Source organism: Colius striatus, chromosome 9, assembly GCF_028858725.1.
Source record: "Colius striatus isolate bColStr4 chromosome 9, bColStr4.1.hap1, whole genome shotgun sequence".
NCBI lineage: Eukaryota > Metazoa > Chordata > Aves > Coliiformes > Coliidae > Colius > Colius striatus.
Genome location: NC_084767.1, coordinates 34,929,482 through 34,951,637, shown reverse-complemented (window position 1 = coordinate 34,951,637; position 22,156 = coordinate 34,929,482). Strand labels below are relative to the sequence as shown.

Here is a 22,156-nt window from a genome sequence, read left to right as displayed (position 1 = left end):
GGAAGGAAAGTGAACTTCTGTGACATAGCTAACAAAACAAATTGCATTTGGAGACAGCTAAATTATTAATGCAGTCCTACCATCTGAAGGTGGTGAGGCAAACGTAACAGTCACTGTTTCTGTGAGAACATTCCCACTGTCTGTGGTCCACTGCAGCTGAAAGGAAAAAGATCTCAGTTCTCAGAAAGGGTGTAAGTTTGTCTACTAGAGGAATGTAAGGTCAGTCTAACACCTGTAGGAAAACAGCATCTACACTTTCTTACTTTCTTCTAGCTGCATTTTGGGAGCTCTTAGATTATCATTAAAAAAAAAAAGAAAGAAGAAAATATTGTAAAAGATTTTTTAACATGCACCATTACCAGGAAGGCTGCTCATGATAGCTGAAATAGAAAACAGCCAAACCATTTGACTAACAAGTATCACTCACTCATCTGATCAATGTAGGGAGAGGGAAAACACTGATGACACAGCATTATTTAACAGCACACTTTGTCAAAGCTGATTTCAAATCAACAACTCCTTAGCAGTCAGTCTCATAACTGGGAAAACTAGGATCTCTGTGAATTCTTTATTACTCAATCGGTGGAAGAAAATTAAGGAACGACACATAAGTCACAGAGCATTCTGAGGTATCTACTTTATGCTTACTTAACTTGCTATCAAGTGCATTCATTAACATTTACATATTCAAAATGTTTTGCAAGTCCTAATTCAGACTGCATCCAAAACATACTTCATCTCCACTTTTGAGATTCGGAAAACTGGTAGTAATTTCTCCAAGACAGACAATGACAAAGCCATGAATAAAATTTTCTGATGTGTGCCAGTTTTCCTACACCAAATGGCTTCTAGTTCATGTAGTCAACATGAAGTGGTATTATTGTATAATTTTTCAATCAAGTAATAGCATCTAATGCTGATGAGATAAATACTGAATAAAGTCTGAAGGTTTTATTCACATTTAATCCAATCTTGTTCAGCCAGAGGTTCCACTGAAAATCTTGCTGCTGGAAACATAAAGTCATAAAGAATTTTGGATGAAATACAGCTAAGTGGTAAAAATTTAAAATAAGATTTCCAGCATTTAACTCCAAAAATCAAAACCAAACATAATGGCCAACGTACTGTTGCTGGGATACTTTCTGAATTATACACCATCTCGCCATTCCTCAGAGACTTCTGCACCTCATGAATGTGGTTCTTGATGTCATTCACAGTGGGGAAGAAGGACAGGTTATGTCTTTCTGGCACTTCATCAGGCTTGAATAATTCTCTTTCCACATACTTTCTGTCACATGTTAAAGGACATTAAAACATACATATGTTAAATATATTGTACTATTTCCCTTTGTTACAGACATTGTTACCTTCTCCCTCCCCCCATTGCAATGTCAAGACAAGAACAAGCTAGATAGTCTTCTGCCCCAGTTCTCTCTGTATCTGCTACAGAGTTTGGAATGAAAAATCCTCATTTATTCAATTAACTTTAAAAAGAACAGCAGCTCTTAGTGGCTACCTACAACAAAATGGAAAGATAAGAGAAAAGCTGGGAAAACCAAAAGAATATATTCAAGTAATGCATCAGCACTGCCAGTTAGTTCCAAGATAGGTTAATCAAATGCAAAAGTAGACATAGCACTACAGACCGAGAGCATGCCAGACAGTTCTGTACCTTAGTTGCTTCCTCACTGCATAGACCTGCTCTACGCCCTGAGACACCAGTTCTCGGATCTTGTCCGCCACCTGAGGATGAAGTCGGGAAGGCAGAGTACAGTTTTCATCTCTAGCAACCTCCTCCTCCTCCTCAGGAGAAGACATAGAAAAATGGGAGGGTGAAGAAGGGAGGCAGGCAGTTTCCATTTCATGATATTGGTGGGCTTGCGGAGTGGGTAACTGTACATACCACCTGGCAAGTAAAAGCAAAAAACCAGGTCTCTCGGGGGAACAGTCTGACAACCACAAACAACCTAGATAGAGTGACTTAAGTTTTTACTGTCTCTGAGCTGGAAGATACTGCCTTTCAGAGTTCAGGGCCCTCTCACACCTTTCAGTGCAACATAAACCACATGAAACCCCCAAATAATACAACTATTTCTATCTATTCCCTGCAGGAAAACATCTGCTGAAGTTCCACAGCTTAGTGCTTAAACCATTTACTAATTTAATACTCCAGAGTCACAGAAGTCTCACTGCCATCATGGGATTTTTTTACTATCGATATTAAGCAAATGCCCTAATAAAATGACTAGGTAAAAAATAAAGCAATCCAAGCAAATGATTTCTCTTTTTTGTTTCATTTGTCAAGATAAAAGAAAAAGTGAAAGTTTTACCTGAGAACACCACCAGCATTTATCAAGTTCTTCTTCAGCATGTTGAATGCTTTCTCCTGTTCCAGTCTTATGATTTTCTTGTCAATTTTAGGGTCAGTAGGAACCCTATATTCCGGAAACTTTTGAACCTTTTTTATATAAATCCTTCCAAGGGAACAGGGAATAGAAAAAAGTGTCTTCTTCAATAAACTTTTTGCCCTTATGGGGGGGAAGGCAAAACCCCCACCTACCTCCTATCAGATATTAGTGTAGAAAAAGCTCAAGTAGAGTGTTGCGGGGGGGGGGCGGGCAGAACCTCTTAGAGAACTGTAGAATTGTTAAGGACATGTCAACAGAGGCAGATGCAGATGAGTGCAGACAGATACACTTCTCTTCTGCTCTGGAAACCATGTAGCCGGAGTGATTTTGCACCTCAGCAAAACCCCTCTGTCCCTCAGTATAACAAAAGCACAACAGTCCTTCTGAACAGGTTTTTGATCACTCAAGCTTGAAGCCAGAATTGAACACATAGTTGTAACTGTCTAGGTAAACACATTCTTAGCTCAGTAAAACCGAACAAGTACCCATGGGGACACTTAAGGACAAGGAAAAAAACCCGAAACAGTAGTGTTGGAGGAGAATGTCTCCAGTGAATAGGAAGAACTGTAACTGCTTCAGCAAATAAGACATTAGGGATGACTGACTGATATGAGTACCATTAAAATCCTTAGGGAAAAACAACAAATAAACAGCAAAGTTTTATGACCAAAAATAGTCACTAAAGGACATCATAATAACTAATGCTCAGGTAGAGAATGATTCCGACCCATATTTCACATTCTGATGTACTGTTGCTTTGCATGAAGGCAACCTAACAAATTTCAGCCTTATTCAGTTTGACAGGACAGCATTTCACCCTTCCCTTTAAATTAGTATCAGCCTCAAGTTATCAAGGAGATGAAGATAAGAGCTGCAGTGCACATCAGCTACCATCCCCAAACTGCTCTGTGAAGGCTCACAGCCAGAACACTTACCTTAGGATGCCGCATAGCTCTTCCAGCTTTATAGACAGTTCTTACCTTGCTGGACAAGTAGCTTTGTACAGATGGCCTAAGGTGCTTTCCTGCTCACCAACTTTTTTGGGCTGGAACCCTTTCCTCCTTGGCCCATATTGGCATTCCATTACAATGGCTCTGCTTCCTAGGAACAGAGAGTAATGCCCTCTATTTATTCAAGCCAACACTGAAGGTATTACAGTAGAACAGTAACTACAGAAAAGATGAAAGCTCCAAAACAGTTATTTCTGTCTCTTGTCAGACTCCTCAGAAGGCAGAACACTTCAGGGTAGCAGGCATTGAAGTACAACGCAAACACTTCTCTTGCAGCATGTAAGGAACATGGAGCATTTTCAAAGCATTTCCCAAACTTACTAGGCTTCACAACACTCCTGCAACACATATGAAGGCAAAATAGTGGATTCTGCTCTAGTGGACACCAATACTTTACAAGATGAGTAGCCTTGCAAATTACCGAAGGAACACAATGCTGATAATAAACATAAGAGAAGCAAAATCCCCCAAATAACCAAGTAAACCCACAGCTAAAATCTAAGGCCAGTAGCTACTTCAGCCTTCTGTCTTAAAGCAATACTTCAGACCATGCTGTCCCATACATTCTTACTTGCGTGTCTGACTTATCTGCTAAGTAACACTGTTTCAGTGTGGCATAGCCACTCAACACCAGGCAGCTTTAAACAAATACTGCTTTGCTCTGAACTTGAAGCGACTTCTTCCAGTCAGACCTCTAACAAAAGATGTAACAGGCATAGCAAAGTGCTGAAGAAAGGAACTTCTTCCAAAGTTCTTCCACACTATGTTTAGTTATCTTTTATTTATAATCCATATATTCCAGTATGCAAGCAAGGAGCTGCCTATACCACAAGTGATGTAGCAAAAAGAAAATATACTCATCACAACAGTATTATGTGTTTCTATATGACATCAAATGATTCATTGCCTTAGAGTGACATTAAAAAATATAAATAAATTAATAAACAGTGCAAATAAAGGCATAGGACATTTAAAAGAGAATTATGTAAAACAAATAGATATCCCATTTCTTTTTTTTTTAAAGCGAACAAACCTAAAAATCAAAGTTTTAGGACTGAAAAGACATCAACAGCTTTAAACTAGTCCTTGCTGATATGAATCTCAAAAGCAATTTGACAGGGGCATTGTTTAACAGAAGCATCAACTATCCAAAATTCTTACTAAAAATAACAATCAATATTTTGATAGAGTATGTTTTACACCACAGGGAGCTATCCAGCTTCTCTGTACTTCCCCACAGCTGAAGCATGACAGGGAAAGTAGTACAGATTGGTTCCACTTATGTAGAAGGGATACATTCCTTGACAACAACACTTGTGGCCTGCACAGTTTAGAACTTAGTTATCTGGGATTTAAACTGCAGTTCAGTAAATTATATTTACAGCCTCTGCTCTATAGGATGCAAAGGATTTTAATCAATGCTCTTCAGAGAGGAGTTAGAAACTAAACAACACATTTGAAATACACATATTATCTGTTCAGGAATCTGAGCAAAGCAAAAAAATATTACAATTTAATAATCTATTAGTCTATGAGTCTATTAGTCTACAACATGAGTCTATTAGTCTACAACACCTTAAAAAAAAAAAGTGGTTTTGCTACAAATATGTTACTGTGGGGCAACTTATTTATCAGGCAGATATTACAGGAAAGTAAAGATTTCTCCTACTCATTTTTGGACTAGATGATTTCTGAAGGTCCCTTCCAATCCCTATCATTCTATGATTCATTTGGGGTAAAAAAACAAGTGTTGTTTTAACTTTGTTCTCAGCTTTCTTATACCTCAAAGTTTATGGATGAAGCTTAAAAACAGGTGCTAACGTTTCACTTGTTCAGTTACTTTCAGGAAAAAAAAAATCAGGAAAAAAAACCCCAAGCACATAACCTAAATTCATTATTCATTATGTCAATGTAACACCTAAAACCTGTTAATTTCATATCCAAATGAACTCTCGGTAGTTTCAGACGTGTTGTAAGTACTAAATATGTGATTATCAACCTGGGAAGTCTGCACATTAATTTTAAAAAGCAAAAATTTGTCTGCTGAGGTGAGTTGATGTTTATTTTGAATTTAAAAAGTATTCCATTTCTTAAAGAGGTGTCATTTAAATAGTTTATTGGCTCCCATGGAACACATTTTTCAAAAGATCTCCAAGTTAGGCAAGAATACTCAAACAAGCATTTAACCTCATGAGAAATTTCATGTGCTGATAGAGCAGATGGGACCTCCACCTAAAGACCTCATCATGAGAATCCCCAGCAAACGGTACTTCACTAATTTCCTTCTAAAGAACTAAAGGAAATAGTCACACCAAAACATAAGACCATGGTTTCAGGGAAAAAAGCTCCTTCAGACTGTGTCATGGAGGTGCCCAAGCTGCTCTTTTTTTATGTTTGTGCCTTGACTTTATCAACACTAAGGAACACCATAAAGATCCTTCTCTATGGCCAGTTGTCAACTGATGTTGAAATTTTGAAAGCAGTTATTAAAATAAAAGTTAGTTACCTGCATTGACAAAGGGGATCCCATCATATGGGACATACTGAGATTTCCACATCAACCGTGTGGCAGGTTTGGCTGGGCTTGGAGACTGGCGTGTCCCCCACACACTTTGTGTTTGCTGCTTGTGTAGCGTTAGAATGCTCTCTAATTCTGTCTCGCTCACACAATAGCCACGGTACGAGTCCCCAATTTTCTGCATGGAAAGGAGGTGAAATAATAGCATTATTCACCTAGCTAACTGCTGAACATCACACAGGAAAACAAAAGCAGTCAGGGACTCTAGCAGGTGAGGACACAAGCCCAGATTTTTATTCATCCTTGTGAATCAATAAACCATAGGATCTAACACCAGAGCAGTCCCTGCTGAGATCAGTGCTCCAAGACCCTAATTACAGCAAGAAGCCCTGAAAACATTGCAATTACTGCCAACGCTGATTTCCATAGGACAACTTCACTCCTGTTGTTTCCTCCAAAACACACTTCAGTTGCAGTCATCTCCTACACAAATTCATCTTAGGTGAATGTTTTCACTTGACTCCCTCAGACAATCTCTGAAGTGCTAGAAATTGTCTATGCCTCTACTCCCACACACACATACATGCTGCACTGCAGCAGAAAACATCTGCTTATACCATCAGGAATTGCCTCATCCACTTGGGGCACTAACTGATTTGAATGCCTCATGTAACATCCCTATCAATCTTCAAGACACTCTTGATTCTTAACATTACACAGAAATGTATTAATATGAAGGAAAAGATGGTTATCAGAGGGAGAGAACATGGATTCACCAAGCGGAACTCCTGCTTGACCAACCCAATAGCCTTCTACGAGGGCATAACTGGCTGGCTAGATGAGGAGAGAGCAGCGGGTATCATCTGCCTTGACTTCAGCAAGGCTTTTGACACAGTCTCTCATGACATTCTCATCAGAAAGCTCAGGCAGTGTGGCTTGGATGAGTGGACAGAATGAAGTGGGCCTGCATGGCACTGCTGCTAGAGCAAGCCCAACAGCAGAGGGTTATGCATTACTGCCTGAGTCACTCTGAGATACCAGTTGCTTACACTTGAGCAGCTCACTGCACTGTAAGCACACTGCTCCAGCAGGTAAAAAAGTCTATACAGGATGCATTCACACAGCTGTGGTGAGGAAGAGAAACTGGCAACTGTTTAGCCAGAAATTACAAATACCATTTCTGTGTAAAACTTGATCTGCCACCTTTCACAAGATAAGATTACAGTACCACTCACGCAGTGAATACTGCATTGACGAGCATTTTTCTCACCATATCTTTTACCTTTCATTATAAATAGGTCACTAATGTTTTGCTAGGGAGATGAAAGAAGACTGATAAAATGTGTGCCAGAAGAGTAGCAATAACAGCTAAGGCACTGTCTCCTATTCTGGCTTTGCTTCTGTGCAAGACAAATAATTTTCCCAAAATCAGTGATAGGGCAGGAGGAGAAGAACATCACAAAGCACACAAGATTCCTGCCCTCTAGGAGCTTGCCAAGTAGTATCATTTGTCCATTTGTCCTCTGAAAAGTGAGTAGATTACAGATTTTTCTTTTTTTTAAATCCACTCTTTATTAACAACATAATTACCTTGAAGTAATCAGATACTCTCCAACCTTTTAACTCCACCCAAGCTTCCAGCCAAAAAGAGAGGAGCAATTCCTTTTCTCCCCCTGGCCTCACCTCAGAAAGGGTACATAAAAACTTACAGTAAAGTACCCACACATCAAGACTACAGTCTTTCTTGACTGAATGAACAGCAGTGGGATACCAGAGGTGTTACAGTGTCTAGGCACCAAGTGTTAGCTGAGTATTCCAAGGCAGTTGAGGAATCAACACCAAACACAGAGCTCAGTGCTAATTTTGGACAGCTGCAGCTTTTACTGCTCGGTATCTGACTGCAATACTAACTGCCAAAGGAACCATTCCCCTTTGTAGCTCAGTCCTGGCCAGCTCCCTTGGACATATAATCAGCAGCACATACTGAGACCACGCTGTGGCTTCACCTGCTGGCATCTGTGAAATTTACACAGATCTCAAAGCTGTATAAGCTTGTTGCTATCCTAGAAAGTGGCTGAAAGAGTGGAATGGTGAGCCACCACATTTGTCTGTGATCTACATCTCCAGATTCCAGTTGGACCCTTCTATCTTGTTACTAATAACAAAACATTTTGCCAGACAGCCACACCTGAAAGACAAACTGCCACCTTAAAATCCCACTGTCTCTAGTTTGTGCCCATGAAAAGGCGTATGTACCCTAGCAGTGTCCAGTGCATTCACACTGTGTAACTGACAAGCTCAGCAACACTGCTGATAATGCATAAGGAGGAAGAGAATTTGGGTTATTCCTCCTTGGATGGGCTGACTCTGCAAGGAGAAAAGTAACCATTTTATATTTTTTAGAGGAACAGGGAGGATTCATGCATACAGGTAATAGCTCTGCAGAACAGCAGACGTAGATGTTTGTATCTTCAAAGCTCATTCAGTCAGTCAGTATTTTTATTTCATTTTCTTTAAATACAAGAACTCTTCTATAAATGCTACTGCTGTGAATTTTAAACACAGAAGTTAAAATTTCTTGCAAGAGACTCAGGCAAATGCAGCAGGCCATAATACAAGCCCTTTTATAAAATTAAACCAGTAATAAATGATTCAGACAAGCTACACTGATGTGAAGACAGAAAAGTACTTGCTACATAGTGCTAAAGAGACAGTAGTAGAGGTTATACATCTTACTGAACTTTAACAACTAACCAGTCATTTGAATTAAGTGATTTGTTCTGTAAAAACACTAACTCCACCATGGAAGGATTTGTTTTATTAATTTTAATATAATAGTGGACAGTACCATTTGTATGGAACAAAAGGCATACAATGAAGAGGAACCGATAGATATATTTAGTTAATTTAAAAATTGTATCTAAGTTGATACAGAAAGAAACTGAACTTCCAAGTCCCTGTAACTGCAATTTCCAGTTGTCAGTGTCCAAGCCAATAGGAAAACCTCCAATAGTAGGGATATCTAAAGAGGTGAACCAGCTAGACAGTGTGAGTTTTCCTTTAGAAATATTATGAGACTATGAAATAAATGTTCATTAGCAGAAAGAAGGAGTAGGTGATCTCTCAAGAATCTTCCCACTTTCCTTCCTTTTAAGAGATTTATGATGCATTTCTCGCTGTTGATAGCATCTCACATATCAGGACAGTTCTGCAGACTTCTAATGATATGCAAATAAACACAGGTAATAAAGACAGAGCACTTTTTAAAAAAAGAGAAAATAAGCACAGGTAATCATGTTGGCAACAACAACAAAAAAAAGAGAGTATCTACAATAGAAATCTGTAGTCAAATATTGACATTAAGGTGCTCTGATAAATTCCACACTTGATCCCAACAAGTCACATGGATTTTGATTTCCAAGTGACTACTAATATGAACAGTTGCAGACTTAAAACATACAAAAGCAATATTATTCTTTAATTAATGAATCACTAAGGACAACAAAACTCAGTTTGATCAGTAGGAGACAGCAGAGCTTGTGTTGCAGTTCAAGAGTGAACTCTAGCATGACACACAATGGTTTTTCCCAGTGCTGTACAGCATGACTTCAGAAGGACATTTTTTGCTGTTGGTAGTTAGTTATTCTAGCATTCCCAGAAAAGGAAGGGATTCTATAGCATTTTATGTGTTTAAATCTGCTAGTAGTACCAGCTAGTACCAGTACTATTTCATAATATCAGGAAGCTTCATCAACACAACTTCGACAGCTATGAAGGTTATTCCCTTTGGGGAATAGGATCAATATCTTAGATCTAGATGATAAAACATCAAGACAGAATCCGTTCTATCCCACCTCACAGTTCCTGAGACGGCATGCCCATGCAGGTGTATTTGGTGGCAATGGCTGGAGAGGGATGGGAAATGGATCTTCCAATAACCTAAAAAAACCCAGACCAAAACTAAAAGTCTATACACACAGTCAGGAAAGCAATAACTTAGTAACATATCAAATGAGTGCATTACATATAACCCTACATATATATATGTATATTACCCATATAATCCTACAGCACAGATATTTTACCAACTTGCCTTGGAAACTTGGGGTTCATTTTCACCATATTCTACTTTGTTTTTAATATAATTTACAGTCAATCTAAGTAGTTAAACAACCCACTGTTTTCTACATTCAAGAAGATTTTCTTTGAACATTCTTTGAGCATAACTTTGAACATTCAGTATTCTCATTATTGTTGCTTTACAATAGACAAAACTTAGTGAAATAGACCAGGGGATTGTCTTGATCATTTTCTAATGTTGACTGACAGTAGAATGTTAAAGATTAAAATCAACGTCAAACACTTGTTAAATGCTACGTATTTTACTATATTTTAAATTACAGAAAACCTGCTCCAATTATTTTAAGTATGTAGTTTCTCCATTCCCTAAATCCAGGGGCAGATACAATGCTTACTCAATGTCTATTATTCCAAAACTCAAGTGTACCCCTCCTATCCATCCAAATATATCTACTTTCCAGGATTACTTCTCTGTCTTGTACAGACTGAGTTCACAAAAATCCATTCACAGTCCGTTTCTCCTTACTTAAAATGTTTCTTGAATATACATAACTTGTCCTGTAGTAAGATTACTCCATTCTTTCATGTCTCTATTTCAAATGAGTAGAAATCAATACAAAGCCAGCCTGCAGTCCACAGAACAAACACCATCTTAGGTGGGTTTTGGTTGTTTTTTTATTAAGCAAAAAAGAACCCCGGAGTACTCAAGAATTAAAATAGTAAGGCTTCACTTAGCATGGGGACAGAATCAGGTGGGTATCAAGAGAAAGAAAATCTAACTATTTTAACTTTAAAAACTTTGCTAACCCATCTACCTGTCTACATATTCCACTGAAACACACTCAGCAGCTACTTTCTCATATTTCAAAGGACAGTGGAGAAGTTTTCCAGAGAACAAAGATGAAGCTCTCCTTGATAATGCTAGGTATTGAAATCCTTATCTAAGAAATTATCTCTACAATCAAACCTTCTTGTGGAAGGATGATTTATATAGGTTTTAATATACAAGAAACTGCTCCCTCAAACTTCAGCTTTCCCTGGAGTTCTTTCACTGTATCACTTCAAGATCTTGATTGGCAGTACCAGTGTCTATTTGGAGTAATTTCAGTAATTTGCACTGTGGTACTTTCTATGTCCACCTATTGCTATGGTCAGAATATACCCAACCATCTCTAGGACACAGTTATTATACTTTTCCGTTGCTCTGCCATATACAAAAGCTATACATCATTCAGTAATGCTGAGTTAGTAACCTCCTTTCTATGGTAATTTTGTCATAATCATTGTAAAAACAAATTACAAGAAAAAAAAAAAGCAACACTAACTGTAGATTAAAGCATTGATCATCCTTTTAAATCCTGACCTACCTGGTGGATGCTTTTTTTGATACGGTGAGAGATGCCTGTGGGTGTAGAACATAACTGCTTGCACTATCTGCTATAGCAGCCACTGCCACAGTCTGCAAGTTCCCATCACCACACTTCTCTTCCAAGACATCTTTGTGAAAATAAAACAGCAACCTACAATTAAACTCTGTGTGTTGGAAAAGCAAGCATTTTGATGGATGAAATGAAGTAAGATTTGTAGATGATAAAGTAGTCTAATAGTTGTTTAATACTCAATAATACTTAATAGAGTTTATTACTCAAACTCTAGGCACACATATGATGATACATTTGATAAGGCTGGTTGACCTTAAGGAGTTTGGTAACCATGCTACTGATAATGAATCCTTCTACAACAAAGCAAATAATTGGAATAACTTGACTGCTCTGCATTTCCACAAATCCATACAGGACTGCACAACTCTTTTGTTCAGCAGTAAATCACGAACTGGTTTCTTTTAAAAGAACAAAGATGACTACCATACTACTTTGTACTTACAAAAGACACCTAAGCAAGAAAAAACAGGCCTCTTGTAATTGAGATTGGCATACTGTTACAACAAATGTTTTAACTTTTCTTGATAAAAGAGAACAATCCATAAAACAAAAAATACTGTTAGATTGAAGCGTGAGTGTATAGCCAAACAGAAACTTCATGGAAAACTGTGAAGGCGGATAGTTGATACTTTAGTTTCAACACAAAGAAAAGGGAACATACAGGACTTCTGCCCTTCAATTATGAAAGCTTCTTCCCTCCATCCTGAGACCATGACAAGCTATTGATTCAGCATAGAAACGACTGCTCTAAAGTGCGTGCCAGAAGATTTGTTAAGTGTTCACCTCAGTAATGCCACTCAGGCTCAAAGCTCGGAGCTCTGCTTCCTTCTACATAGACACGCTTTTAAGACACTAAGGTCTACTCTGAAGCTTGAGCCATTTCATGCATTACCACCACCTGCAGTCAAGTGAAATTCAAGGCCTGATGGTCCATTCTCCTTTCCCTTTAATCTCCCTGGTAAACCACTGACAAGCCTTCCTGACTATCTTTTAAATATCAAATAACTACACAGTAAGTCTCTGGAAAAAACCCACAGCAAACACCACACAAAAACCCCTGTAGCACTGTTGCAGAACATGTATTCAAATACTGTGAAATTGAGCTATTTACAAACAAGGAGCCGCATATAGGATTAAAAATAGGAATTAAAAAAATCATATTCAACACTGCAACTTATTGCCTACTACAATCAGTGTCAATTATTTAGTAACTGAAGGCTCATAGCTAGTTTAAGTCATTTAAGACTTTCTTGTAATCAGTGGTCTAACCCCTGCAAGAGCAGGTGGAGAGGCAGGGTAGGAGCAAGGCTTTCAATGAAAGGTCATGCAATCATATTCCAACTGGAAGTGAAAAGGACTGGGTTGTGACTTGAATTCCAGATAGTTTTTTTGCTGATCACGAAGCATCAGGTCTCTAGTCTTACCCTTGAGCCCTCACTCCACAGGAGAACTTAACTAGAACTCAGATTTTGCGAATTTTATTCGGAAAATGCTAAAACAGTTTAAAAAACCTTGGAGAGTTTAACAAAATGTGACAATCTACTTGTCAGTCTTATTTTGCAAATGCAAACCAGTACACAGCATTTTGCCACACAGCAAAGCTTGCAGATAAACAATCTATGCTTTCAGACTTCAGTTTGTCCTTTTTCTAAAGAAAGGCTTAAAATTCGTGCTTCTGGTTCTGCATCTCACTATATACTCAGAACATGATCATTAACACCCTGAGGGGAAAAAAAAATAGGAATGAAATGAAAGTTGCATCTCGTTTTATTAATTTGGACATGAATTTCTACCTAGGTATTTTTCATTCCTAGCTTCACAAAAGATGCATCATCACCAGTGATTCTGGAACAGACCAGAAGAACATGACTTAGGCAAGCAGCAGCTTTGTGCTTGATATCTCAATTTATCCATCCCATGTCTAAAATGAGCATAATAGTTCTTATTTCATAAAGCTTTTGTCCAACAGAAAACATGGTGTGCGTGGTGCCAGATTCACATTCCAAAAGCAGATTCTGTAAGTATGTATTTTCTGTCTTACAGCTAAGGAAAGGAAAAACATAGAAAAAGGGTTCTTAAAAAGAGATCATGCAGGATATGCTTGGTCACAGAAACACATTCCCTCAAGTCCCACAAGTTAAACTCACCCTGCATGCTGGCCACATCAAGAAGTTGACCTTGAGGAATAATCACTTGGGCCATTCCAGGCAGGGCAGATGGAATGACACGCAGCACTTGTCGATTTTCTGACTGGTTGGCAATAATCATCTGCAAGGCAATCACATAATGAATGGCACTAGTTTGTACAATGATCATTATGCAGCACAATTGCAGCAACAACTTACCAGAACAGGAAATAATTTTGGTTGGAATTAGGGCCTGTAAATTAACTTGGTTTCACCTAATAAGGAAACTGTCTATTTACTGTCAATCTCTTGAAATTACTTTCCTCCTTTTAAACCAGTCTTTTAATTGATTTAAGCAAAGAAAAAAAGGCAAACACTTATGTGATTCTAGGGTGGATTACACATTTATTGGAATTTTACAGCATTATTATTAAAGCTTTCAAACACATGAAAGCCATTTGTAGTTGGATTCACTATAATCTCACTCATGGACTAGCAGAATTAACCACAACATATAAAAAAATTTTCATCTTTACTCCTAAGACACTAGCCTCTATGGGTAGTATTTTTGCAAAAGCAGATAGAAGAAAAGCTCCAAGATTTTAAAATCTCCTAGAATTCTGGAAAACTGAAATTAATTATTTTGGTAAATTTTCCCATAGTTACCAAGGATGTGTTCCTAACAATGCAATAAAACCTGGAATAACATACAATATCATCTTGTTTCTGTTTTATTACACTTCAAATGGGTGAAGTATCTTCAGTGCTAGCACAGCACATACCAACCAAACACTCTGTGTAAGTTACCTTTTCAGAAAATAAGTGTTTAGAATTACAAAATTTTAAGCAAACTAAGTAGAGGGAATGGGGGTGGTGGTGATGGACAAAATCAGTTGGCTTATTGCCACTCATATAATCACTATGGCTGGAAATGATTTATAAGATCATTGAGTCCAACCACTAACCTCACACTGCCAGGCCCATCACTAAATTAAACTATATCCCTCAGCACCTCATCTATGCGTCTTCTGAATATCTCTAGGGATGGAGACTCCATCATCTCCCTGGGCAGGCCCTTCCAATGCTTAATAACACTCTTAGTGAAAAAGTTCTTCCTAATGTCCAATCTAAAACTCCCCTGGTGCAATTTGAATCCATTTCCTTGTGTGTTATCACAGAGAGACTTATCTAGGGAATATACAGAGAGGAGTAGTCATAGAGGTATGAGATCTCATCACACAGTAACATCCAGGCTTGATAATTACACAAGACATATGTTGTTGTTTAATAAAATTAGTAATTTTATCCAGTTCTGGGCCCCTCAGTTCAAGAAGGACAGTGAGCTGCTGGAGTTCAATACAGGGCCACCAAGATGATGAAGGCAGCGGAGCATCTCCCTTATGATGAAAGGCTGAAGGAGCTGGGCCTCTTCAGCTTGGAGGAAAGTGAGGGGTGACCTCATTAATGTCTACAAATACATAAAGGGTGGGTGTCAGGAGGATGCAGCCAGGCTCTTCTCAATGATGTCCAATGATAGGACAAGGGACAATGGGTGTATGTTGGAACATAAGAGGTTCCAAAGAAATATTTGGAAGAATTTCTTCACTGTGAGGGTGACAGAGCACTGGAACAGGCTGCCCAGATGGGTTGTTGAGTCTCCTTCTCTGAAAATATTCAAAACCCACCTGGACAAGTTCCTGTGTGACCTACTCTAGGTGGTCCTGCTCTGGGGTGTTGGACTAGATGACCTTTCGAGGTCCCTTCCAGCCCTTGAGATTCTGGGATTCAGTAATGGCTGAAGACAAGGTTTGTCTACCAAAGGGCAACTGGAGCATGAATGGAAAAACTTAACAAGTTTCATCTTGTTGCTAAAATCCTAATCAGCTGTTGTTACAACAAACAGAAGTTCTTCAAAGAGCTATCTTGCCTGTGATTACATCACTTGTCCTGTTTTAGACAGACTCATCACAGAGGCACTGGGCCCTCCGAGGGGCTGCAGCTCACAGAGAGGCTGCTGGGTTTGCTCTGCCCGCTGGAACTCCTTTGCAGGGTGAGGCTGTGGCTGAGGTGGCCGCACCAGAGTGGCTGATGATGAACTGCTCAAAGGGTGAACTATAATGGGTAAAGCTGCAAGAGAGTCCCTCTGTCCGAGTAACAGATCCCCCGAAGCCATGCAGGTTAGATGCTTTCACAAGAGGACCTTGAAGACCTCCAAGGAAGGAGACTCCACAACCCCTCTGGGCAGCCTATTCCACTGCTCCATCACCTGAACAGTGAAATAGCTTTTTCTTATGTTTAAGCAGAACTTTTTGTGTTCCAGCTTCATCCCATTACCCCTGTCCTGTTATTGTCTACTATAGAAAAAAGGGATGTCCCAACCTCCTGACACCCACCCTTTAGATATTTATAAATGTTAATAAGATCACCCCTCAATCTCCTCTTCTCCAGATTAAACAGCCCCAGTTCCCACAGGCTTTCCTTGTATGAAAGATGTTCCATACCCCTCATCATCTTGGTGGCCCAGCGCTGGACTCTCTCCAGCACTTCCCTGTCCCTCTTGAGCTGAGGAGCCCAGAACTGGACACAGGACTCCAGATGAGGCCTCACCAGGGCAGAGTAGAGAGGGAGAAGAACCTCCCTTGACCTGCTGGCTATACTCTTCTTGATGCATCCCAGGATGACATTGGCCTTTTTGGCCATGAGGGCACATTGATAATAAGCTAAATATGAGCCAGCAATCAGGAGTCCCAGGTCTCTCTCTGCAGAGCTGCTCTTCAGCAGTTCGACCCCCAGCCTGTACTGGTGCAGGGGGTTGTTCCTTCCCAGTAAGGCACATGCATTTAGCTATGAAGAGGAAAATCTCTATATGCTTTGTTTATTTACCACAGAAGAAACACGAGCAACACAAATCCACCAATTTGAGTCCAAAGTCCAAGAATTATACAGTGAAAGACCAAGAATCAGGTTTTGCAAGTCTCAAAAAATAGGTACTCTGAGCTTATTCTCATCAAGCTTGTGGAATCGAGTTCATACAACAAATCCCACTTTCATTAAATTTAAATGCTTAAGCATAAATATCTGTCTTGCTGAAGCTTTGACACAACAAATACTAAACATGTAAAATTAATGGAAAAGAGACAGTCCTTGTGTAAAATACTACATCAGGATGTCATTTGGCCAATGCAAGGACGAGTGCAATTTGTTGTATTTCATGCAATCACACAAACAACTCTGATTCTTCTGCTACAAAAACTTTTAAACTACAAACTCAAAGAGTGGGGAAAAACATCTCTAAATTTTGGCAGACTTGTATCAAATAACCTTCAAAAGAATTCTGCAGGTATGAGTCTTCAGTGCTGAAACTGTCTCACTGTAAAATACACGAGAAAAGCAGCAACAAATAAATAGTACTAGTTGTGTTAAAGACATTGTACAGACCTCATAAACACACTCCTAAATCACTATCTGAACAATATTTTATGCTAACTGAAGTAAACTGAAGAAGAACATTTATGAACAGAAGTCTCTCTGACTAGAAATAACTGGCAATATTTGATAATAAATACATAAAAGACTTCCATTCTCAAATACCTACACAGATGTCCTGTGTCACTGGATTCTTATTTCACCTGATTTTCAAGTGTTCTGAACCCTTTGTACTCGAAGACATGTCATCAAGTAGACTTTTATTAAAGAATTTTGTTAAGACAATAAAACATGTATTTCTTCAGCACTATAAGAGGATCTACTAATATAATGACTGAAGGTTATCATTACACGTAACATCTGGATATTCATCAGCTCAAAATTGAATGGCACAAGAATCCAAGAGAAGGAACTTTTGTACTTTTTCAAAAGACACAACGTATTACTATAATGGCAAGAAAAAACACGATGAAATATCATACTGTTAATTCATCAGAGAGAACGAGTAGAAAGCATCTACAGAGACAAGGCATTCACACCTCACCTGAAAAATCCAATCATTTCTTTCTGACTCTCCTGCACTATTACAGTTGGCTATGAACAAAATATTAGATCCTTCCATAGCAATGTCATGGTCAGGTCCATTTTTTTTCCATCACAAGATGACCTGAAAAGGTTACAAAAATATATTTCAGCCTTCCATACTTTAGCCTCAACCAAGATTTTGCTGTGGGTTTGGGTTTTTCTGGTCTTAGAAGTTTAGTCTTACAAGTTCTGAGGCTGTTGCAAGCCAACAGCAAAGCCCTCAAGAAATCCTTGCCTCTTTATTGCTTTATTACTCACTACAGAAAAAATCCAGTGTCTTGCTCCAGGAGTATAGTGTAGCCTCTTGTATAAGTCAATTTACTTGACTTGTCTTTGCACATAAATATACAAAATACACACACACACTCTCATGATCTTCATCTAAATACATCCACAAGCACTCAACTAACAACTGTACACATCTAGAGAATACTTGATATTTAAAGTAGGCTGCTTCCATAATCAACAGACAGGATTTGTGTTACCCAGTCATCTTGAAGAAAATTACAGTTGTTTTAAAGGGCTGTAAAGCAACATATAAACAATAAAAAAAATACTGTTAGTCTACAGCAGTAAGCTTTGCTCAGGAAAACACCAAAATTTAGCATGAATCATGTGATGAAAGACAAAACCACAGAGCTCCAGACATTTTGGGGATTCACCTCCTATCCCAAAGAAAACTACCTCAAGGAGCTCAGTTGCCCTCTATAAACAGACAATACTGGACAGTGAATTGCCACATTCACCAGATAAGGCTTTCACTCAACCAGTATACCTTTTAAAACGGTGACCACTCTCAAATATTCACAGGCAATGAGGCAAAATGACAAATTAGCTTGGCCCCTACGTTACTCAAGTACATACATATAGGACCACACACATACATACAATGTCAAACTGAACAGAAGAAAACTTCATTCCTGCAGTTTGAGGTGAGGGAGGGGGGTAAAGGTGTTTAGGATTTTTCCCTGCCGTATTTATTTTTAAGACAGGCAGGAATATATTAGCACATGACTCCTACAAGCCTTATGTTCTTCACCACACAGTACATTCCTTGAGGTGGACTTTCTTGGTATTTCAACAGTTTACAGCTTTATTAAGGAGAGTGTAAAAGGCTAAAGAACTGAACAGCTCTGGAAGCACAAATTTATTTTGCTTTGCAAAGATATAAAGGACCACAAGTAAAGTAAATCCACACCTCCTTGGCTTTTGAAGCTGCATAAAGCATCCTGCTCATACAAACAACATTGTGAAGTTAAGCTTATCATATGCTCAATATATTACTTTACTCTAAAGCAGATATATTTTTCCATTCAATGATCAAGTGATGACCCTCCAAACGAAGTTATCTCACATTTACCAAATGCTGTGTAGTTTTCAATCTGAGAACAATTATGAGATGTTTTAGTTAAAATGTCTGATGCATGTTAGCACCAAATGAAAAAAGGACATCACGGAACCACTTCCCCTCAGTTAGATGTAATGAAGACATGTCTATTTTGCCAAAGCAGTACGTTTAATTCTTCGAGACAAACTGGAGAAGTCTTCCAGGGATACTGATGGTGCATCCCTTGGGTGTGACTGAACTCAACCACAGAGCACAAGGACAGCTGTGATGGGACAGATCAACAGCCCAGGAAACTCTGTCCTGTATCTGACACTGCTTAATAATAAACCTCAGGGCAAAAATGATAGCAGTAGGGTAAATACACCATGATAATGATCCATCTTTCTCTTATAAGCAGCCCAGAAATATCTGAAATTTTAACTTGTGTTTATAAAAGATGCCCTTGGTGTGTTTTTGCCTTGTGATTTTAATTGCTGTTCTAACCCAGGCAAACCACTGGCATGCACATCATCCTGGACAGTGAACTTCTTACTTTAACCATACAGGTTGCATTAACCTAAGTGCTATGCAACCCCAAACAAAAAGATAGAGTTTTTGTATCTTAAGGAAATCTACTTTTACAGATACTTACAAGTACGTATATAGTTAATAAATTTTATAGTTGTATAAATACTACTAATAAATTCCCCAAACAACATAGTTAAATTTTGTATACACACACATATATGGATGGATATTCTGTCATAAACAATTCATCCATTAGTGCAAGTAATGAACTATTGGTGTCTTCTCTTCAAACACACTTCATGTAAGTGCCACAAAAATTTCTAATGTAACACCATTTTAACCCACATTTAATGATGGTTTGAAGCAGAAATGTGAGAGTTTAATGCTAGTGTAAAACAAGACCAACAGCTGCATCCTCAGTGCACAAATCAAATGGGCAGCTCTCCGTGCCCCAGCTTTAGCCCTGATGCAGCTTCACGCAAACCTCTCTAAAAGCTGCTCTCTGTTCGTAACTCCAAGCCTGTTTCCAACTCAAGTGTTAGTGCATTTTAACATCACAGAACTGCTTCCTTTGCCCTGGCTCTATTTGGGAAGGACTTTGCTCAAAATAAAATGAAATCTGTGGCCATTGCTATCCTTGGTTCAACCTCATAAAGACAGAAAGCTGCCACAGAAACTGCTAGCAGAGGTAAACACAATAATAATCATGAGCATTTTTACACAGGAGCTTACAGACCAGTTCTTCAAGAGAGTAAACATGATGCACTGCAGTCTAGTCTACATGTTACCATCAGCAGTTCTGCTCGAAAGATTAAATCACAATAGTTTAAGATCACTTAGCAAAGCACAAAAGCCAGTCAAATCTCCATTTATTTAGCCACCAAGAACTCCCACAATAACACAGCTGTCAAAGCCAGGGCCACCTCTTGTATATGCTGAGTTCTCACTCAGACAACATCAGGTACTCTCAACAGCAACAGGATTTTGATGCCCACTCTGAGGTGAACCTTTCTTGTAACAGTTGCAATCCAGAAGCCCATATACTCTTTCCTAATGTATAAACATTTAAAGACACTAACAGAGAGGTCAAGCTAGCCTTAATTTAAAATCCTATTATTGACCAGTCACACCATCATATGCCTTCAAGCAGGGTATTAGGTTGCTGTATTTTCTTGCCTTTGAAGAACTTTGGTAACACTTGTAACTATTTATTACAAGTAGTGATCTCTAAAAATACACCAGTTCTAGACTGACATATTTTTAAGGCTTCATATGAATGCTTGCTTCTGCCTTCCCTTGGGAGACACTGTGAAGGATACAGTCAAACCCCAAAGGGATCCCAAAGGGAAGTGCCGACTTCCAAAATCCTAGAGCTAATTATTTTAACTGAGTCAATATTGCAAGATTTTTATTATAAGAAGAAACCTAAAGAGTAAATAACAGGTAAGTCTACTGTAATAGCAAGGACATCTACCTAGAAGCACTCAGTTGGGGCAGGAAGGAGGGAGCTCTCTTACATTTTTCGAGTCTTCAATGCATACATATCAAAAAAAAAAAAAAATATCAAAGCTTGACAGTGACAGGTCACGTTTTCAGCACTTCTGACAGCAATAGTCCCCACTCTGGTTTTAGTTTATACTTCTTGACAGGAAATACATAGAGTTGAATGCCTTACCAACACTTTTTTTTTTCCTGGGTTTTTCTCATTTCAGAGATTTTACAAAAAGACTTAAGGCAATAGCTTAAGCGTAGCTTACAAAAATTAAATGCTCATTCTCAAAAAGCTACTACTTCTGATGACATTTCTCTTCCACCGTTAAGAAGGGCAGAAATTACAGTAAAACAGAGAGGAAATCAGGGCACAGTGATACTCGCAAGAAAACAAAGTACTATCAGCTTTATATTCACTTGTATCAGGTTTGATATTTAGTTTATTTCTGTCAGGGAGGAACAGGTGGATAGTATTAGGAATGCACAGAAGATCTGGGACTCCTGCTTAAAAGGTTTTCTCGAGTAAACTGCTTCTGAGCAGCTAGGACAAGTATCTGCAAAACGTATCAACGTCAATTACACTCACAAGCAATGTTCAGATCTTTTAAGTATACTTAAGAAATAAATGAGATTTCTGAGTCTCACCAAACATTAGCACTCAATACTTGCCCACTCCAACACGCTGCCCCAATCTAAGTCACTGTACAGGGAAAGCTCAGCTGTTCCCTGATAAATAACTGTCAAAAAAGCAAAAAAAAAAAAGTGGAACCCCAGTACACAGCAGGTACTCACACTAGCAGCCTTCTCCCACAAAAGCAAGCACAGTTACAGCTTCTTTTATAGTCGGCTTTGTGTTGGAGTTGCTAGTTTTAGTAGGAAATTTATTGTCAATGTCCCTTTACACGCAAATAAATACAATCCAAGTAACCCCGAGAAGACACCGTCAGTAGCCAACGGCCACACACGCCAGCTCGCCGGCTCCGGCAACGCCGAAGCCCCTCACGGGGAACTAGCCGCGGCCACGGGGACAAGGCCGGTACCGCGGGCTGCCCCGCACTGCCCAGCCGGAGGAGCGACAAGGCGGCCCCAGGGAACAGGGAAGCACTGGACGCTCCTTCGGCGATGCAGGCGCCTACGAACGCCCCAGGGAAAGCACAGCCCGCGCCCCAGCCGTGAGGGGTACGGTGGGCGTGCACGCACCTCCCTCCCTCTCCC

General features: G+C 39.1%; 1 protein-coding gene across 3 annotated transcripts in view; it reads right to left on the bottom strand.

Annotated features, from left to right (window-relative positions):
- The window catches only part of CARF (calcium responsive transcription factor), a 35,040-nt gene that overhangs the window by 12,679 nt on the left and 205 nt on the right, over positions 1-22,156 (bottom strand). For 2 of the 3 annotated variants that reach the window (XM_062002412.1, XM_062002410.1), the window contains exons 2-11: positions 17,555-17,677; positions 13,606-13,726; positions 11,384-11,513; positions 9,791-9,875; positions 5,925-6,114; positions 3,389-3,509; positions 2,331-2,474; positions 1,673-1,906; positions 1,126-1,288; positions 81-156 (exon numbers count right to left, since the gene is read on the bottom strand). In XM_062002412.1, the coding sequence (XP_061858396.1) occupies positions 81-156; positions 1,126-1,288; positions 1,673-1,906; positions 2,331-2,474; positions 3,389-3,509; positions 5,925-6,114; positions 9,791-9,875; positions 11,384-11,513; positions 13,606-13,726; positions 17,555-17,632 (1,342 nt within the window). In that variant the 5' untranslated portion in view covers positions 17,633-17,677. Of the gene's footprint in view, positions 1-80; positions 157-1,125; positions 1,289-1,672; positions 1,907-2,330; positions 2,475-3,388; positions 3,510-5,924; positions 6,115-9,790; positions 9,876-11,383; positions 11,514-13,605; positions 13,727-17,554; positions 17,678-21,733; positions 22,146-22,156 lie in introns of those variants that run through there. The other variant, XM_062002411.1, reaches the window with a different exon arrangement.